We start from the raw sequence: 17,229 nt of genomic DNA on the forward strand, positions 1-17,229 counted from the left end.
TATTTGGGGCATATCCTATTTTAGACAACATGCTAACATGAGACTTTTTCTTATCATATTTTCTACAACATACTAACAATTCAGTTAATGTATTAATAGAATTAACTCATTTCTATTAAACCTTTAACACAAATGTGTTGTTTGGAAATTCATAAATATAGACGTGACAGGAGCTGGGAGAGCAGAGGATCAGTCAGAACAGGTGAGAACTGATTGATTGACTGAAGGAACAGACTTGGGACATGAGCAAAGCTCACAGAGACACGCGAGAAGTTGGACTTTGGAATTTATGTTTACATTTGGATTTTAATAAAGTAGACTTCTCATGGCATGCTCTACTGCCACAGTGTGTGTATATATAGAGAGAAAGAGAAGTTACCATGTTACTCCTGGTATTACAATGACGTGTGATTTCTTTCTGTAACCACATCAACAACAAACCATAAAGTGTCTGTTACCTGCTGAGAGCTTTACATCACATGCAGTTAGTCCATGCAACCACCAGAGGATGCTCTCTCTCTGCAACTGTGGTGCACCGCCTTCAGACAACTTCACTGCCTTTCTGCAGGTGCAGCAGCTGAATTTACTGTCTTGGCCTCCAAATGATGCCAGCGTTCGGACCTGGGATGTTTAGGCTTCGTTTCTGGATAGCGGGAGAAAGTGGACACTGATGAATAAACCTTCAGACTTTGTGGTACTATTAAAAAAAATAAACTGTCAATGAGCTGGTACACTCTAAATCCTTTTTTGGTTGCCACTTATTTTTAAACCTCGACAACAATGACAGTCTCCACCAGAGGAGATACAACTCCAAAAAAGTGCTACATTTAAGTCTATAACTTATGAGTGTCATGTTACATCAATAAGTTAAGAGGGTGAAGGATCACACAGATGACATGTGTTCCAAGGGTCATGACTTTTTCATACAAGACCACAACTTGGGGACTCGTAGAAATGCTGCTGTCTTTAATAATAAGCACACAAACACAGGCTGAACTATACTGTCAAATATATATACTTCAAGTCATGTATTTACTACTTCATTGTGCGTGTTTGTTTGCGTCATCACAATTCTTCAATCCGTGTTCATCCCCCGCCGTCAAGTTAGCCAGACTCACGCTACAATCACACACAGAAGACATCACATTTTCAAAATAAACTCATACTGGCCACTAAAACTACTCTAGCTTTATATATCCACAATAAGGACAGTGAAAGGCAGATTATTATGTTTCACATAGATCAGAACAGCTCAAAACACATAAAGCTAAAAAGAACCTTTCACAATAATACTCCATCAGTAATTAGCCAAATATAAAACTTCATTTGACAGCAGTGATACAAAGATTAAAGTTTCATGATTATATACGCTTCTTTTACTGCTGCTATGAATTTGTTAATAATTAATAAATAACGTAAATAACATAAAAGTCCGATTTACCTTTGGCCTCAGTGTACCCTCAGGTTCGGCTTGTAACGCTATTGCAATTGAAAGCCTGGAACACCTGATGACACAAAGGTACAAATGAAGATATGTCACTAACATCCACCGGAGTCTGCATGAACGGGACCAAAGGTGTTATTGATGTGTAAAGCCCTATGAGACAAATTGTGATTTGTGAATATTAGCTATACAAAGAAAATTTGATTGATTGACTAAACATATATTTGTGGGGTTACACAAAATATGCCAATATATAAAGAAAATCAAGCATTATTTAGTGGACAGACTACCTTGTCTTCATTCTCCGAGTCTTCAGCTGACACTTCAGACACCCGCGCTGCCTGTCCCCGCCCCCTGCCAATTGCTCCACCTGCGGGTAACAAGGCAGCCAGGGTTGTCATCGGTTCAATCCTCTCTCTTCCCCACCTGCAGACAAGTGACACAATTGAACACTAATTAACACACTTGAACCCAACTGCTTGATTGGCCGCATGACCAATGATGTCACCAGGCCAATTAATAGCTTTGTTTCATTTCGACTGACTTCTTCCAGGAGGAAAGATGTAGCTCATCTGGTCACCCAGCCAGGAACACCTCTCCCTACCCAAGCTCTTCAAACCTTCAAGCCTGCCTAAGGACTTCAACACGAGAGCTGAATCACCACAACCAGCAAAACCACTTCTATGAGATTCAAACAGCACAGCAAAAAGGATCCCTTTTCATTCACTGGTAACACAACTGGCCGTAATAGTTCAACATAGCTAAGAAAAGGACTGTTAAATTCATGTGATATTTAGCTAACCACGTCTTTGAAAGCTAATGTTAGTTATGTTACGCTCTGCATAGACTTTCTTTGCCCTCAACCACATGGTTGACTGGCAGCCACCATTTTTTAAGCGCGCACACACACACACACACACTTGGTAAGTACCCTTAGTTTGTTTGTGTGTTTATACTTTGACTATTTTCATAATAAATACTTTTCTCAAACACAAATGTTGTCTTCATTAATGTTGCACAAGTGTCAATTTTGCCTACTTCTACATTGTCACCAACTCCATATCCTTCAACTTATCTGACCTGGTTCATTTCATTTATTTAATTACTAATCAGAGTTCCAAATTTGAAGTTAGTACTTTAATGAAACTTAATCAATACAATGGCTATCCTGTCCCTTCTTTTGAAGGGTGGTGGCCCAAAGGAGCTTCAAGTTATTTAATATTAATACATTTCTTACATCCACATTTATTTAATGCACAAAAGCACAACATTTTATTTCATCCCACTTAAGGTATAATAATCACAACAGTATGTCGTCTGAAAACTGATTCAAATAATATCGGCATAGGTTAGTTTGTTGTTCAAAATATGATAAAACCAAAAATCATACTGGTAACCTTTCTTAACACTAAATTACATTCAGATTGGTTTGGAATACTGCAGTCACCATTCTCATCCAAATCAATAATCACTCAATTAACAGACATTCATTACACCTGGCCTATATTGACAACAGCTGATCATCAACATGACATACGTTGCTTGAGGGTTCAAAAGATACTCAACTCCACCACCTACTGGTGGAAACTCTGCTGTTCTCTAACATGAACATCCAGTGACTGTATTACGCCATCAGTTCTCTCAGCCAATCACACACTTGCAGATAAAAGCATTTACAACCTGCAGCCTGAAAACATCAACTAGAAACATCAGTGGAGCTGACGAGACGGAGAAAACAAGGATTGTCGTGAGCAACAAACACCGCCTCATGTGGGACCCAGGGTAACTGCTGAAAGTACACCAACACAAAACATTAATGATGTAAAAGGACTCACCTTCTGCATCCTTTTCATCAACATCATGCTCAGACAGTGGTGGTGGCAGGGTTCAAGGCACAAAGTTCAACAATACTTCACTTGTTGAGATGGATTTTCCAACAGGAACGCTCATACATCATTAAAAACAGTAAAGTATTTATTCAATGTTGACAGCCACACAGAAAAAGTAGCTAATCATCATATTTAAGTGGCTGTCAACAGCAACTAATTAGTAATGGCCTTTCTTAATGATGAATCTACTTTCACTAAATGCATTGTTGACTCATCTTCAACTACATCCATCCACCAGGGTTTGTGGGAATCTGTCCGTCGTCCCATTTGAAATGACAAAGATCAACTAAAGAGCTGTTTTGGCTAATTCAACAGGACCCTGACCTGCAGCTCAGCTACTGGACGCTCAAAAAGCAACACATCACTCAATAAAGTCGCACTGACAGCTGCATTAGAAGATAGTCTGTGTGTGTGTGTATATATATATGACAGGCCATATGATAAATCATTCATACTTGGTCCTACACACAGCATCAGAATCTCACACACACCAGTATACTCAGTATGTCATCTAAACTGTTTTATTTTTATTTTCGGGATCTTCACCTCAACTTGATCTTGTCTTTCTTTTAACTCTATATTATCTTCATGTACTAACTACAGCTGCAAGACAAGTGCGGTAGAAATGTTGCGTTTACCTCAAAGTCGTACTAAAGACCAGCGTCCAGCTCTGTGTCTCGCACTGTAAGAAAATTAAAAATATATACAATAAATATCAATTTAAATAACAAGTACTGCAGTAGTTACTTCCCTCCCCCCCCAAGAACATTTACAAGCTTGATATTACTTTCATTCACATATCTGCCAATTCTCACATATCTCAACTGTTCATATCTTCAGCTCACACAAGGTTCATTGTTGACTTTGGTGTGGTTTGGACACGTGCTCCAGTTAACTTCAATATGACAACAATCAGAATCACTCATGTTTAGCAAGTTCTCTTCAAAGTAACAGCACATTCATTTTAATGTCGTGCTGAGCAGAATTACACAGCTTAGGTCTGAATTAGTCAACATTGTAATGTGACAAAATAACATCACTTCAGTAAATCTGTCTAAATTGTCTATAATCACTAATAAAGACAAATTCGGTTTCATTTCATGATAAACTTTGACAAAACACCAGATTGGATGAACACACATTTTTCTATCTTCACTCTTCATCACAGACTTGTTTATAAAAAGCTCTGGAAATGAGTCCTTGTCATTAGTGAGTCCTCCTCATTCACGTGCAAACACTTCCAAGCAAACAGGTTTAAAACAGCCACAGTACTAGTATTACACATTATTTATGTGTATTAACTTTGATGTATACATTATTGTTGCTGTCATCTTCAGGATATTTTCTCTGCAGCATTGAGGACAATGGCGTCATCGTCGTCGTCCTTCACCTCCAGTGACGCCGACGCTCTCCTCTGCACCACACAACACATTTATTTTGATATGGTGAATGAAAAGCACTTACATAGTGTTTTTCATGGGAAAATACAAGTCAAACACATCGTTACATATGCATCAAGTGATGTCAAAGATATAGATGAATAAATTGATCGATTCATTCTTAACACTGATGTTCACTTTCACGCATTGAATTGATTCACGTGACAGACAAATCAAACACACGTGACTAACCCGTCGCAGCGTTTCACTTCGTCTAAATCAAAGGTTTAATTTACAATTCAATTCAATTTTATTTGGACAACTCCAAATTAAGATACACATTTTGACATTTCCTTTAGCTGGCACTTTCCTAAGCAACTTACAATAACTTCTCTCAAGGTGTTTTACAATGGAAGTCGACAGTTAGGAGGACATCACCGGCTACTATTTTATATCGTAACTCCACTTTTAATCACTTTTAACACATGAGCAACATTTTGGGGACTGCAGACAGAAGAAACCGCGAGAACCAGACTCAATGTGGGCGACATCTGTATCAATCGCTGCTCCTCAGAGGTAAAGGAACAGATGGATCAGCCTGGCTACAGAACTGAACAGGAACCTGGACTCCTTCTTCTTCTTAGTTTCTTCTATCAATGATAATTAACTGGAGAGCCTGGCATTTCAAGTGCTTTCTTATCATTTATCACACTGTCTGTTGAGAATGACACCACGGAGCTAAACTCCTCTGTTTACTTTCTGCTGTCAATTGTTCACAATGAGGCAGCTGTTCTATTGACAAAGTTATCAACTAGTGTGGGAGTGAAGTTTGGATCAAAAAGGCAAACGCTGAAAGTTTGATGTCACTTATTGTGAACTTTGATTTGTTTTCCACTCAAGACATTAACAAATTGGAGTCGCATGCATGATAAACAAGTATCTAGAGTTTGTATAATATTAGTTGCCTCCTCTTTGACCTTTCACCTGCACTATGTAGTTTGGTCATAAATACAAACAACTCAAAGACGGATCAACTGCAGAAACTTGCTTGAAATCTCAACACGTGAGTCAAAAGGAACCAGTAAACCAGGGAGCTTGTGTGACTTGCACCCAAAAACAGCCATTTTCGAGCTCCACTGTTCCATCAATCAGTCTTTTTAGATTTTATATACACACGTTCACCTCCAAACTACTCAGAGCAGCAGCAGCAGCAGCAGCTTGACACCTCTTTGGACAAACTGGTTCCAAGACTTGAATTCGTGAGATCACCAAACATTTCATTGCACGGAAAACAAAAGTGGAGACGTCTTCTGAGTGTTCAGGCAGAACGCAGAGAGAACACACTGGAGAGGCGTGTTTGGAATTTGAATATATCCCATGCTATTATGAATTCACTTTTTAAATGCTAACTTTGTTGCTAGCCAGCAACAAACTAAGTTCTTTCAAATCACCAGTAAACAAGGTTCAGAAGTTCAGATGAAAAAATGAGTCACTTCACGTCTTGGGTGAACACATTTTCAGAAAGATGCTAAAAGCCCCTCAAAAGTCGGCGGACAACACAAAAAAAAACAAAGAGCCAACTGCTAAATCTGTGACAATGGGTTTTGTTTTCTTACAAAACAGGAGAAGGGATTGTGGATTTGTAAACAGGGTACAGATTTACATGTGGTTCAACTATGGGCTTCCTAGTTTTGGTTTATTATATAAAGGTGTTTTCTTTTTTGTTGAACCCAGGTGGATTTAACACTTTGCCCCATCTACACGGTAGAAAACAGGACAAGAAACCATGCAGCGACACACTCTGGGTCACTTGAACGTGGAATCAACTGGAGCCCTATATTAATCAGGGTTGAGGTCAATCCTGTTTCCAGAAAGTAAATTGCATGTGAAATGCAGCAACAATCCAAGTACAATACATTCAGTTCTTAGTCATATATCAGACTTTACACATAAGACTTTGCAAAGTTTCTCTTCAAACTTAAATTGATCCAAACTCTGACGGTCAGTGACTCTTGTACATACCAAGAACCAGTTTTTTCTCTACATGTATTCTTGTACATGCACAAATTACAGTGTGTCGTGGATGATTTACATCATCGTCCGTGAACTGGTTGCTTGCTCTGCAACCTCAGGTGGAATGGCAGAGGTAATCGTAACAGGAGAGATACTTCTATCCACAAAACTATTATACGCTGACGGTTGTCCATAATCGAGCAAGCAGCACAGAAAATAAACAGTCTGGCCACGCCCTTCCTCTCCCAAGCTTGTCCTGTCCATTCCACATCACTCTCAAACATACATGCACATACTCGTGTATATATATAGCACCGGCCTTCCCCCTCTATTCCTACATCACTCTCAAAGCAAGAATGGGCGTATTACATTCTGATGGAGAAATGACGACCATGGCTCATTATCCTCTCCCTGAAGAAAGGAACTGATACATTCAATGCTAGTGTGTCTGCTTGTAAGTCTCACAAAACTCTTAATATTTGATCCTTTTCATTTTGGGTAGTACACATAGTTTATATATATACACACCTATGTACTTATGTCCAAAAACAATGGGTTTTCATTCCTCCACTCCATCGTCACAGCAGAGTTAGTATTGAGCAAAAGAAAACAAGAAATCAAATGAATACCTGAAGACACAGAGTACAAAAATACTATCATATTTCATGGGTTGAGTAACCGTGTCGCCCTAAAGGCCCTTGGCAGTTGTTTGAAAGTAAGTTCGAGACATTTGGAGTGCAATTCTGTCACTTGAAACAGTGCTTCGAGAAGTTAGAAGTGAAAAATGGCGGTTTTACTCGTATTTGTGCTTCTTCTCTTTCTTTAAAGGGGACATAGCATGCCCATTTTACCACAAGTTGATATGGTTCCTTGGGGTCTTAATGAAATGTCTGTAACATACTTTGGTCAAAATACCACAAGGATCATTTAAAACAGCACCCTTTTTACCCTGTATAAAACAGCCCTCCACAGAGTGACCTGTTTTGAGTGCCTGTTCCTTTAAATGCTAATGAGCCAGCTCCCCCTCCCCCCTCTCCCCCCATGATTTTAAACGATATAAATTACATATTTTATATGATATAAATGGTGGGCCAAGACCATGTAGGGAGACTTCCAGTGCCTTGTTACGACACAAAACCCAGGAAGCTCAATCGAGTCGCTCAAGCATGACGTTTCTGACTTAGAGGAACCATAACAAAACGCTCAAGTGTTTTTTTCCCAGAGTTTTTGGGTTGGTAGACATGCCAGATACCCACATTAACGTGTAGAAGCACTAACAAAGTGGAATTTGCATGCTATATCCCCTTTAAATCTACTTATCAAATTACGAAAAACAAATAAAAATAGGATATTTCAGTGACACTCTTCTTTTGTCAAGGAAAAGATGTCAAATAGCACACAGAAGGCGGCCACATCCTCCCCTTTAAATGACATGTGTGATTTCTTTCTGTAACCACATCAACAACTACATGAATCAACCGTCAAAACAACAACAAACCATAAAGTGTGTCTGTTACCTGCTGAGAGTTTGACATCACATGCAGTTAGTCCATGCAGCCACCAGAAGACGCTCTCTCTGCAACTGTGGTGCACCGCCTCCAGACAACTTCACTGCCTTTCTGTGGGTGCAGCAGCTGAAATTATGGTCTCGGGCTCCAAATGACGACCTCGGCACAAAATGCCAGCGTTCGGACCTGGGATGTTTAGGCTTCATTTCTGGATAGCGGGAGAAAGTGAAGACTGATGAATAAACCTTCATGAAGACTTTGTGGTACTATTTTAAACAAAACTGTCAATGACCTGCTAAACTGAAAATGGATTTTACCTCTACAACAATAACAGTCTCCTTCAAAGGGGATATAACTCAAAAAAACTGCTACATTTAACTCTATAACTTATTAGTGTTGTTTTTTTTTCTTGGTTTGTTAATTAGATTAATAAGTTAAGGGTGTGAAGGATCACACAGAGGACATGTGTTCAAGGGTCATGACTTTTTCCATTCAAGGCCACATTAAGACCACGAGTTGGGAGCTCATGGGCCTCATATAAATGCTGCTGTCTTTAATAATAAGCAGACAAAGACAGACTGAACTATACTGTCAAATATACTTCAGGTCATTTGCGCCTTTTTAGAAACGAAACTTATCAGTCAACATCTCTGGTAAAATCAGTCATGTGTGATAATTTTCAGCATGGAAAGTTGCTGCTGGTGGATTTTACTTTGCCTCCACCGACTGGTTTCACTTATTTACCACTTCATTGTGCGTGTTTATTTGCGTCATCACAATTCTTCAATTCTTGGAAATCCGTGTTCATCCCCGCCGTCAAGTTAGCCAGACTCCCACTACAATCAGACAGAAGATATCACGTTTTCAAAATAAACTTATACTGGGCGCTAAACTACTTTAGCTTTATATATCCACAATAAGGACAGTGAAAGGCAGATTATTATGTTTCACATAGATAGGAAGACCTCAAAATACATACAACAAAAAAGAAGCTTTTACAATAATACTATCAGTAAGTAGCCAAATACAAAACTATTCATTTGACAGCAGTGATACAAAGATTCAAGTTTCATGATTATATACGCTTATTTTACTGCTGCTATGAATTTTTTCGAAATTACTATATAACATAAATAACACTAGACTTAGCATATATGGATAGAATATATATGAGTATTAGCAGCAGTAACACAGCCGACTCATTCATGTACATTTTTGACGACAATACTTCAATATATTAGAACAATGAATAAACTTAGACATAATAATAATAATAATAATAATACAATATCTGTCTCAATAAAAAGGCTTCTCTTACTTGAAGGGATAGTTAACCGAAAATTGGAATTTCACTCATAATTTATGAACTTGGTTCTAATAATAAGAAAAATACTAGGAACATTATTCATGTAATTGTATTGCATTCTACATAAACTACTGCTATTAACAATAATTGTGCTGCTGCTACTAGTAAGAATAATAATAACGACAAGAATTAGACTCTGTATATCAGAAGTTATTACTAATAAAGTATATATTTATAACACTGTAGTGTGTCATTTATTGTGAAGTGTGCAATAGGAAGTGTCACGGTGTACCTGCAGCTTGCTTCCCCGGGACTCCCAGTTATTTTCCTGAGCAGCACTTCTGCGGGTCGCAGCCATTTCTCTCTTCTGTTGTCCAGCGACAGTTTGACAGGAGCGTCCCCGGGTCGCGACGCTCGAGGCTCGGACACACTCAGCAGCCGGACTCCCCTCTGCCTCCCTCGGCCGGATCTCCCAGCTGAACCGAACCGGGGATGGACCCAGCGAGCCGATACCAAGTGGTGAGTGTGGATCACCAGCTCGGCCTGTGGCACACAGGAAGAAAGGCCTTGATCAAACATGAAGCCACGACTACACAGTACTGACATTCACATAACACGTCACGTCACAGACAACGGTAACAAAAACAACACACAATATTTACTCCTGTTGTGTATTTCTACTCTCGTTACTTTGTTTGGAATGCCAACCTACGAGTGGACACTTCCGCATCGGCTAGGCTAACATTAGCTAACATTAGCCCCGCAGGCCTGTGGCACTTACAGCCTGAACTGTATCTCACACACTTAGTCGTCAGACACGTGGCTGTGTTTACATGAACCTTATTAAACCTGTGACCACACACACACACACACACACACACGGCTGTTGACACGACAGTTTGCTGTGGATTCATGTTAGCATGACAAGAGGCTAACTGGCTAACTGTGGCTCAATAGGGGATTCTGCTACCAACATTAGCATACAACACTAATGCTAATAACTATTATTGTTATTACTTGTATGTTATTGTATTTTATGTGGACCCTGAGTCACAATAACAAACAACAAACTAACTACGTTAATAACGATAATATCTTAATTGCTATTACATTTTTTTTTGTTGTATTTACATGGATCCAGACTTTCTATAAGAAACTACTTTCAGAATATATTTACCTGATTTTTATTTTAAGTGATTGAATGTATTTTATCAGAACCCTGAGTCTCAATATTAAACAACCAACTAATATCTTAACAGCTAACTAACTAACCTCAATAGTCCAACTAGTACTTTAATCACTAACTTTTCCAAAGTACATCTTGTTGTTTTTCCTGTTACAGATTCAATGACAGCGCATTTAGTGTTCCCGGTGCCAGTCTAAACACTCTAACGATCATTAAAACATGGCCTCTCCCCCACTAAGTGGTAAATATTTGAGTTTGCTGTGCGGCCTGAACACGTGAAGGCGATTTCTCTAATGGATTAGCGGGCGTGTGCTGTAACAACAGCAGCTCAGAAGTTTGGGGAACAGTGGTGACCACGTCGGGATAAAGTGCATTTTGTTCTCGGATGCCTGTGGTTCTGGGTATGCCAGTGTGATTCCCACAGGATTCACATTGTGCCAGAGTGTGAGCCGGTGTTGTGCTCTGACTTTTCATCATCTAGCAAAGCTGACATTTCCACATTTTAAAGTGTTTTAAAATGATAGAAATCCCATTAATACAATACTAGATGATCCATGGCAGGGTATTAGGGCCAAGTTGAACAAAACATTCACAAATCAAGTCATAATATTACAAGAAGAATGTCCAAATGAGAATAAACTTGTGATTTAACACAATTAAAGTCATAATATTTTGGAAACCTAGACTAAAGTATAAGATTGTTCTGCTTTTATACTAATAATAGGATTATTTTAGATACTGCTCAGCTCAGGATATTCCTCTTCTCACATGTTGTGGTGTTCACCTCCTGAAAGCCACATACTTTCCACTGGATTTTGCTTTTGTTTCTTCTTAAAGGTTCACTGATTTATTTCAAGTATGTTGCGCTGCTGCTCTGAGCCGGCCCAAGTATATTTGTACGGGGTTGCTTATGGCTATGTTGTTAAAGATATTATGTAATCCCCTGTGCGCGGGGGTGCGTTCTGCCTTGTCCTTGATTCGGAGCCAGTTGTCAGGCGCTCGTTCGCTTTCTGCCTTGTACTTCAAACCCTGCGCTGGTGGAGCTTTTACGGGCTGCTTTGAATTCTCTAGATATTTTAAAAACAGTTTATCTGCACAGCGATGAACAAACTTCCCTCTAGGTTCCACTTTATGTCTTATGAAACGTCCAGTACTTTATTGAACTCTTCTTATTGGTCACATGTCATTACAAAGGGAGTTGCCCCTGTTTGTACTGGTGTCGTCCCACAGCAAGAACATTTCCATTACTTCATGGAAAATCTCCCTCTTCAACACATAATTATGATGCTGTTAATTACAACTCTGAAGCACCTTGAAAAATATAGGCTCCATTCAAATCCACAAACCCAAACTAAAAGTGCCTTCGGCATTTAGACACCACCGCACCCACTTCTTCAGATAAGGTCGTGGCGATTAAAGCTTCAAAAGCAGAAGGTCTTTAATGTTTGTCACGTCAACACGAGCCACGACCAACTTTTCCACATTTCTTTTACAACCACGTCCAACTTGCTCAACCACATAGACGTAGAGACACTTTCTCTTTAGTGTTTCTTGGTTTCTCTTTATTTAGACATTAAACTCGTGATTGCATTACTCTGTGCTTATCTGTTAGGATTGTAACAGTAAACACACCATAAATGTGTTGCTGATTTGTGACCTAGGTTGGCCTTGCATAGAGCGTGACACCCACGTCTTTTTTTCCCCCAAGGTCAATCTCAGCCTTTCTACACTGACACTCAAATTTGACCTAGAATTTTGTGTAAACAGATCATTTGGCTCCAAAGCTCAAACAATTTAAATCAGTTTTTAGAACTTCAAAAATACACTTTTACACATGTGGATTCATGAAATGAATGCACTATATGTGGAAAATAGTAGTTAGATGTCAAATAACTTTCAGAGATGTTTTTTACAACACAACCTTTGTTTTACTAAAATATCTCCATCCAGACGATAACAGAACATGACTGCTAATGCTCAACCAAGCGTGCCGGGCCAGGAGGCAGTGGCGGGAAAGTAAGGTGTTTTGTAAAAAATCTGCTAATCGCAATAAAGTTAAGCCAAATATCCGCATAGTGTGACTGAATGACTTCATTTTACACATCAGGCTAGATGGGATGTGTGCAAATGAAAAGCAATCATCACATTACTTCCTCAAGGGCACCTTGAGAGAAGTCGGGAGGGGGTGAGCTGGATAGCTCCACAAACTCTGCCCACCAAGATTTCCCTCCACTATGTTCTAGACCCCTCTGTAATTTCAGAAGGTGTTTGGCTCTTTGGTGCTGACAAATATTAAAGCACTGAAGTCTGTAAATGATTCTCTCAGCTACAGCGACAGCCTCCTTAACGGATCACTTTTCCAGAGACCGTCCTCTGGTGCCAAACCAGCGTAGTTTCCCATCTCTGTGTGCAGTGTCAGGCGTTCTATAAAGGGACACCAACAGCACTTCTAGTTGTAATCTTGTGAGTGCCTCTCAACTAAAGCTACCCAGTGTTTTGCCAGTTGCCAACGCTTATAATGGAAAGCGGCAGCAGCAGTCGGAAATGTTGGATTTCCCTTAGTTTGCGAACAAATAGTCTGTTATCAATGACATCGAATTGCACTGGATTACATACACTACATGTTTTGTTCATACTTAGCTGGGCAATGGGAACGCAAACTACTAGATAGAAGTAATCACTGACTGTTCAGACATTAAATGGCTATTGCAGAAAAACTGCTTGACAGTGAATACTTTGAAAAACAGGGTGTGGTTTAATAAAATCTCAAGTCGTGTAACAAATAAAATGAGCGTGACTTTTTATTTGATTTTCATCATCCAGCAGAGTGAGGTCAATTAACAGAGGGAAACATCTACAGATATCTGTGATGTCACTATAAAAAGGCAGAAAGGGCTCCAGGTAAAATTGCCAAAAACTGAAAAAGGAGACTGTTGCTTTCAATTAAAGGAACGGTACAGAAAAATGAACGCTAAAGTCCATAATGTGGACAATATGTAAAATACTGGGGGAAATCATTTGTGCCTGTAAGACGTAATCGGTGAAATCCGGTGAATAATCTTTGTGCAAAAAAAGTCAATAAACAAAAACAGATTGTGATCAAGCCCCTTGTGTTGCATAACTTCCTGATGTTGCTGTTGCTACAAACAAGAGTCGTGATGTTCAGCTGCAAAATCCCCCAAATGCAGCTCATGAATACCAACTGTACGACTGCTCCTGTCCTCTCTTGTCATTTCAGTCAAGTAGTAATCTTAGTCACATACTGTCCTGAAAGGATACAATTGTAGCCGGTTTTGTACATTTCTAGCGTGTACATCATGTCCTCAAGCAGCCACGCTTTTCATCTGACTTATCATCTGATCAGTTTCTGCCCGTTTTCTCTTCCTCCTTATAGTTGCACAACGAGGACGACTCTTCGGAGGCCTCTACCAGCGAGCAGCAGCCATGCACTTCTGCTGCGGCGCTGGCTGGTACGTCCGGCCAGGACCACGGCGCGGCCCAGGCCAGCTCGTCTACAGCGGAGGAGTCGGGATCGAGGGCTGAGGGAGAAGCGGAGGCTCCCCCGCCGCCGTACGCGTCCATCGAACTGGGAGCAACAGCTGCCGTGCCTGGTATGACATTAATTGTTCCTTTAAACGCAGATTTTCTTAAATGTAATTTCTCCGCAGTGGGTTTGCATGCTTCTCACAGCAGCAGGGTTACATCAAACTTTGTGGCACTTACGGGAACGACTTCCCCCACGAGTCCCTGTTGATTTCCATGGCTGCACATTACTGCTCTGGCAACTACACAAAATGCGGTTCACTTTGTAAACAAGCCCTCCTTCCCACGCTATCTGTCCCACAGAGACTAGTTACCGAAGTGACTTCCCAGTACCTCCGCCCTACAGCGTCGCCACCTCGCTGCCCACATATGACGAAGCGGAGAAGGCCAAAGCAGCGGCCATGGCTACCTCCACTGTGGAGGTGATGCCACGGGTGAGGAGACACACTCTCTCTTCAGATTTCAATCCTAAATCTCCTAGATTTTTCTCGTGGCCTCTTGTGTCAACATCCTTCATCTGAAGCCTTTATTTTCAGCCAACGTAATATTAGCAAGCTATACATGTTTTAGTTGGGTGGGGTTTACCTCACAGCATGAGACAAAGAAAAGGTATGGACGTCACTGTTAAGACACCGAGGAACAAAACTGTGACCGAAGTAGCTCCCAGGGTGAGGGAGGTCAAACGTGTTTTGTGACTCATCTTTTTGTGTTTGTGTGTGGATGTCATTGTGCATATTTTTGAAACCCACCTCATGTTTATCTGCTGTGGTTTGTCTGTGTCAGGACGATGAATTCCCTCCCAGAGATGATTTCAGTGACGCTGATCAGCTGCGAGTCGGAAACGATGGAATCTTCATGCTGGCCTTTTTCAGTAAGTCAGAGTCGCGATTATATTTTGAAAGTATCTGTCAAAACACAAGCACGTTGGAATCAGTATTATTTTTTACAATTTTCACAGCCATTTTCAAGATTAAATATCGCAAGAAAGTCTCATTTGAATTATGACAAATATCCACAACTAAATAAATGTTCCTGAATGAATCATGGCTATTTTCCTTCTTTTTTTTTGGCATTTATTATAAAGCAGTTTAACCCGTTGTCCTTATGTTTGTCCTCTAGTGGCCTTCCTGTTCAACTGGATCGGGTTCTGCTTGTCCTTCTGTTTGACCAACACCATTGCAGGACGCTACGGAGCCATCTGTGGCTTCGGCCTCTCTCTCATCAAGTGGATTCTCATCGTTAGGGTTTGTATTTTTTTATATTTGTGCCACACCGAATTTTCACAGAATACATTTAGACATTTCAAAGACCAATATCAGCAATCAATTAAATTTACTCCACACAACAGGTCTATTGCTAAAATGAGTCTTAGCATTTTAGAGATTAACTTTTTTTCCACAAACATATAAAGGAAAAACATGGAGGCTGTCTTCTAATACAGGTCATCGCAGGCATATATGGATGAATCTATATATGCTTATATTATATTCATAAAAACACAAGTTTACTTATTTTCTTCAGATTTTACTCCAAGTAAAAATGCACAAAGTGAGAAATGTCTTTTCCTGTGTCCAGTTCTCCGACTACTTCACCGGCTACTTCAATGGTCAGTACTGGCTCTGGTGGATCTTCCTGCTGCTCGGTGAGTTTACTGATAAATGGTACAGAACTTTGATTTTGAAATATTTCCCTATCAGTCCATATACAAGCAAAGGCTACACCTGTAAATAAAATGATAACCATCCAGATGAGCGATTAGCTCTGTATCCAAAGTAATCTCCGTCCACATCTAAATAAAGCACACGACCTTTAACATAGACTGACCATTCACGAGCCGCTGTAAACAGGAAGCAGATTGTCTACTCTGCAGTTGGTTGCTTAGCTGCAGACAAAACAAATATCCAGAAACAGCAATGGTGAAAACAAAGACAGAGGACGAGCTGTTTGAATGTTCGGTAGCCTAAAGTGGAAGTTTCTGTTTTCTTCAAGCGAGTAAATCATCCCTCTCCCTTCACAGGTCTCCTGCTGTTCTTCAGAGGTTTCGTCAACTATCTAAAAGTGCGCAACATGTCCGAGAACATGGCCACCTCTCATCGAACGCGTCTCTTCTTCCTCTACTAAAGGTACAGTACAAGTCTGAAAGGAAAATAAATCACTGCATTGTAGCTTGCTCTAATGATTGGATTTCATGTCCCGCAGATTTCCACGCCATCACCATTCCTTTTCAATGTGAAGTTCCTTCCCTCCCCCTCGAATGACCTGACTGAGGAGCTGTGCAGTGAAGAGAGGACACCGGGAAGGAATGAGGGGAAAGAAAGTAGGGAGAAAGTGTTACCAGTCTCGTCAGAAGAATAAAACGACTCACTGCGCAGCCGCTACTTGTGAACCGGGCCGAAACCGATACATCTTCGACGTCCCTTCCCGGGCTTTGTTTTTGTTTTTCTTTGATTCAAAGCCCTGATCGCAAGAGCACACAGAGTGCTATTGACAAAAACCTGACCTCAGCCGACACCGGCTGTAAACAGAGATGTTCCAAAATCAGATTTTTACCTAACGACACAAAATTAAAGCACAATGAAATCATTTCAATATTTATCTTAAATGAAAGGAAATTTGGTTGGAAGAGTCATTTGATGGCGTTTCTTGCTCTGACTGCAGTGTTACCAGCTTAGAACTGAATGACAAATGCTCAGTGTAGGAGGTGGAAACCTCTCTGAAGTTTCTCCTTTGTTCGTCTCCAACCTTTGTTTCTAACATCAAGTAGAGAATTCACCTTCTGCACGCTAACTGCATCTTTCAGTACTAGTGTAACCATTCCACATTGTTAAATTTTCAGGGTGTTTTTAAAAAGTCTTACTTTAAAGGCCTTTGCACATCAACGGCACAAAACACGGAATCATTCAGAGGCAAATTTGGATGCACCTGACCATTCGCTATTCGGCTAATAAATTAGAAGGATTA

The 17,229-nt window shown here is 40.2% G+C and overlaps 1 protein-coding gene and 2 long non-coding RNA genes across 3 annotated transcripts in view; 2 read left to right on the top strand and 1 right to left on the bottom strand.

The window, feature by feature from the left end:
• The window catches only part of LOC117776317, a 31,228-nt gene that overhangs the window by 11,670 nt on the left and 2,329 nt on the right, over positions 1-17,229 (top strand). The gene's annotated exons all lie outside the window — the stretch shown is intronic.
• Positions 627-15,032, bottom strand: LOC117776323. Its single transcript, XR_004616425.1, has 4 exons — positions 15,018-15,032; positions 9,825-10,082; positions 8,978-9,063; positions 627-643 (listed from the first exon to the last, which is right to left on the bottom strand). It is a non-coding gene; the product is annotated as an uncharacterized LOC117776323 (long non-coding RNA).
• ndfip2 (Nedd4 family interacting protein 2) lies at positions 9,804-16,822 on the top strand. The gene is made up of 8 exons (XM_034610142.1): positions 9,804-10,058; positions 14,120-14,336; positions 14,572-14,702; positions 15,052-15,139; positions 15,388-15,512; positions 15,844-15,910; positions 16,286-16,391; positions 16,468-16,822. The coding sequence occupies exons 1-7, from the start codon at positions 10,032-10,034 to the stop codon at positions 16,387-16,389; spliced, it is 759 nt and encodes a 252-aa protein (XP_034466033.1). The 5' UTR covers positions 9,804-10,031; the 3' UTR covers positions 16,390-16,391; positions 16,468-16,822.

The sequence above is a fragment of the Hippoglossus hippoglossus genome, chromosome 2 (assembly GCF_009819705.1).
Source record: "Hippoglossus hippoglossus isolate fHipHip1 chromosome 2, fHipHip1.pri, whole genome shotgun sequence".
In the NCBI taxonomy this organism is placed as follows: Eukaryota; Metazoa; Chordata; class Actinopteri; order Pleuronectiformes; family Pleuronectidae; genus Hippoglossus; species Hippoglossus hippoglossus.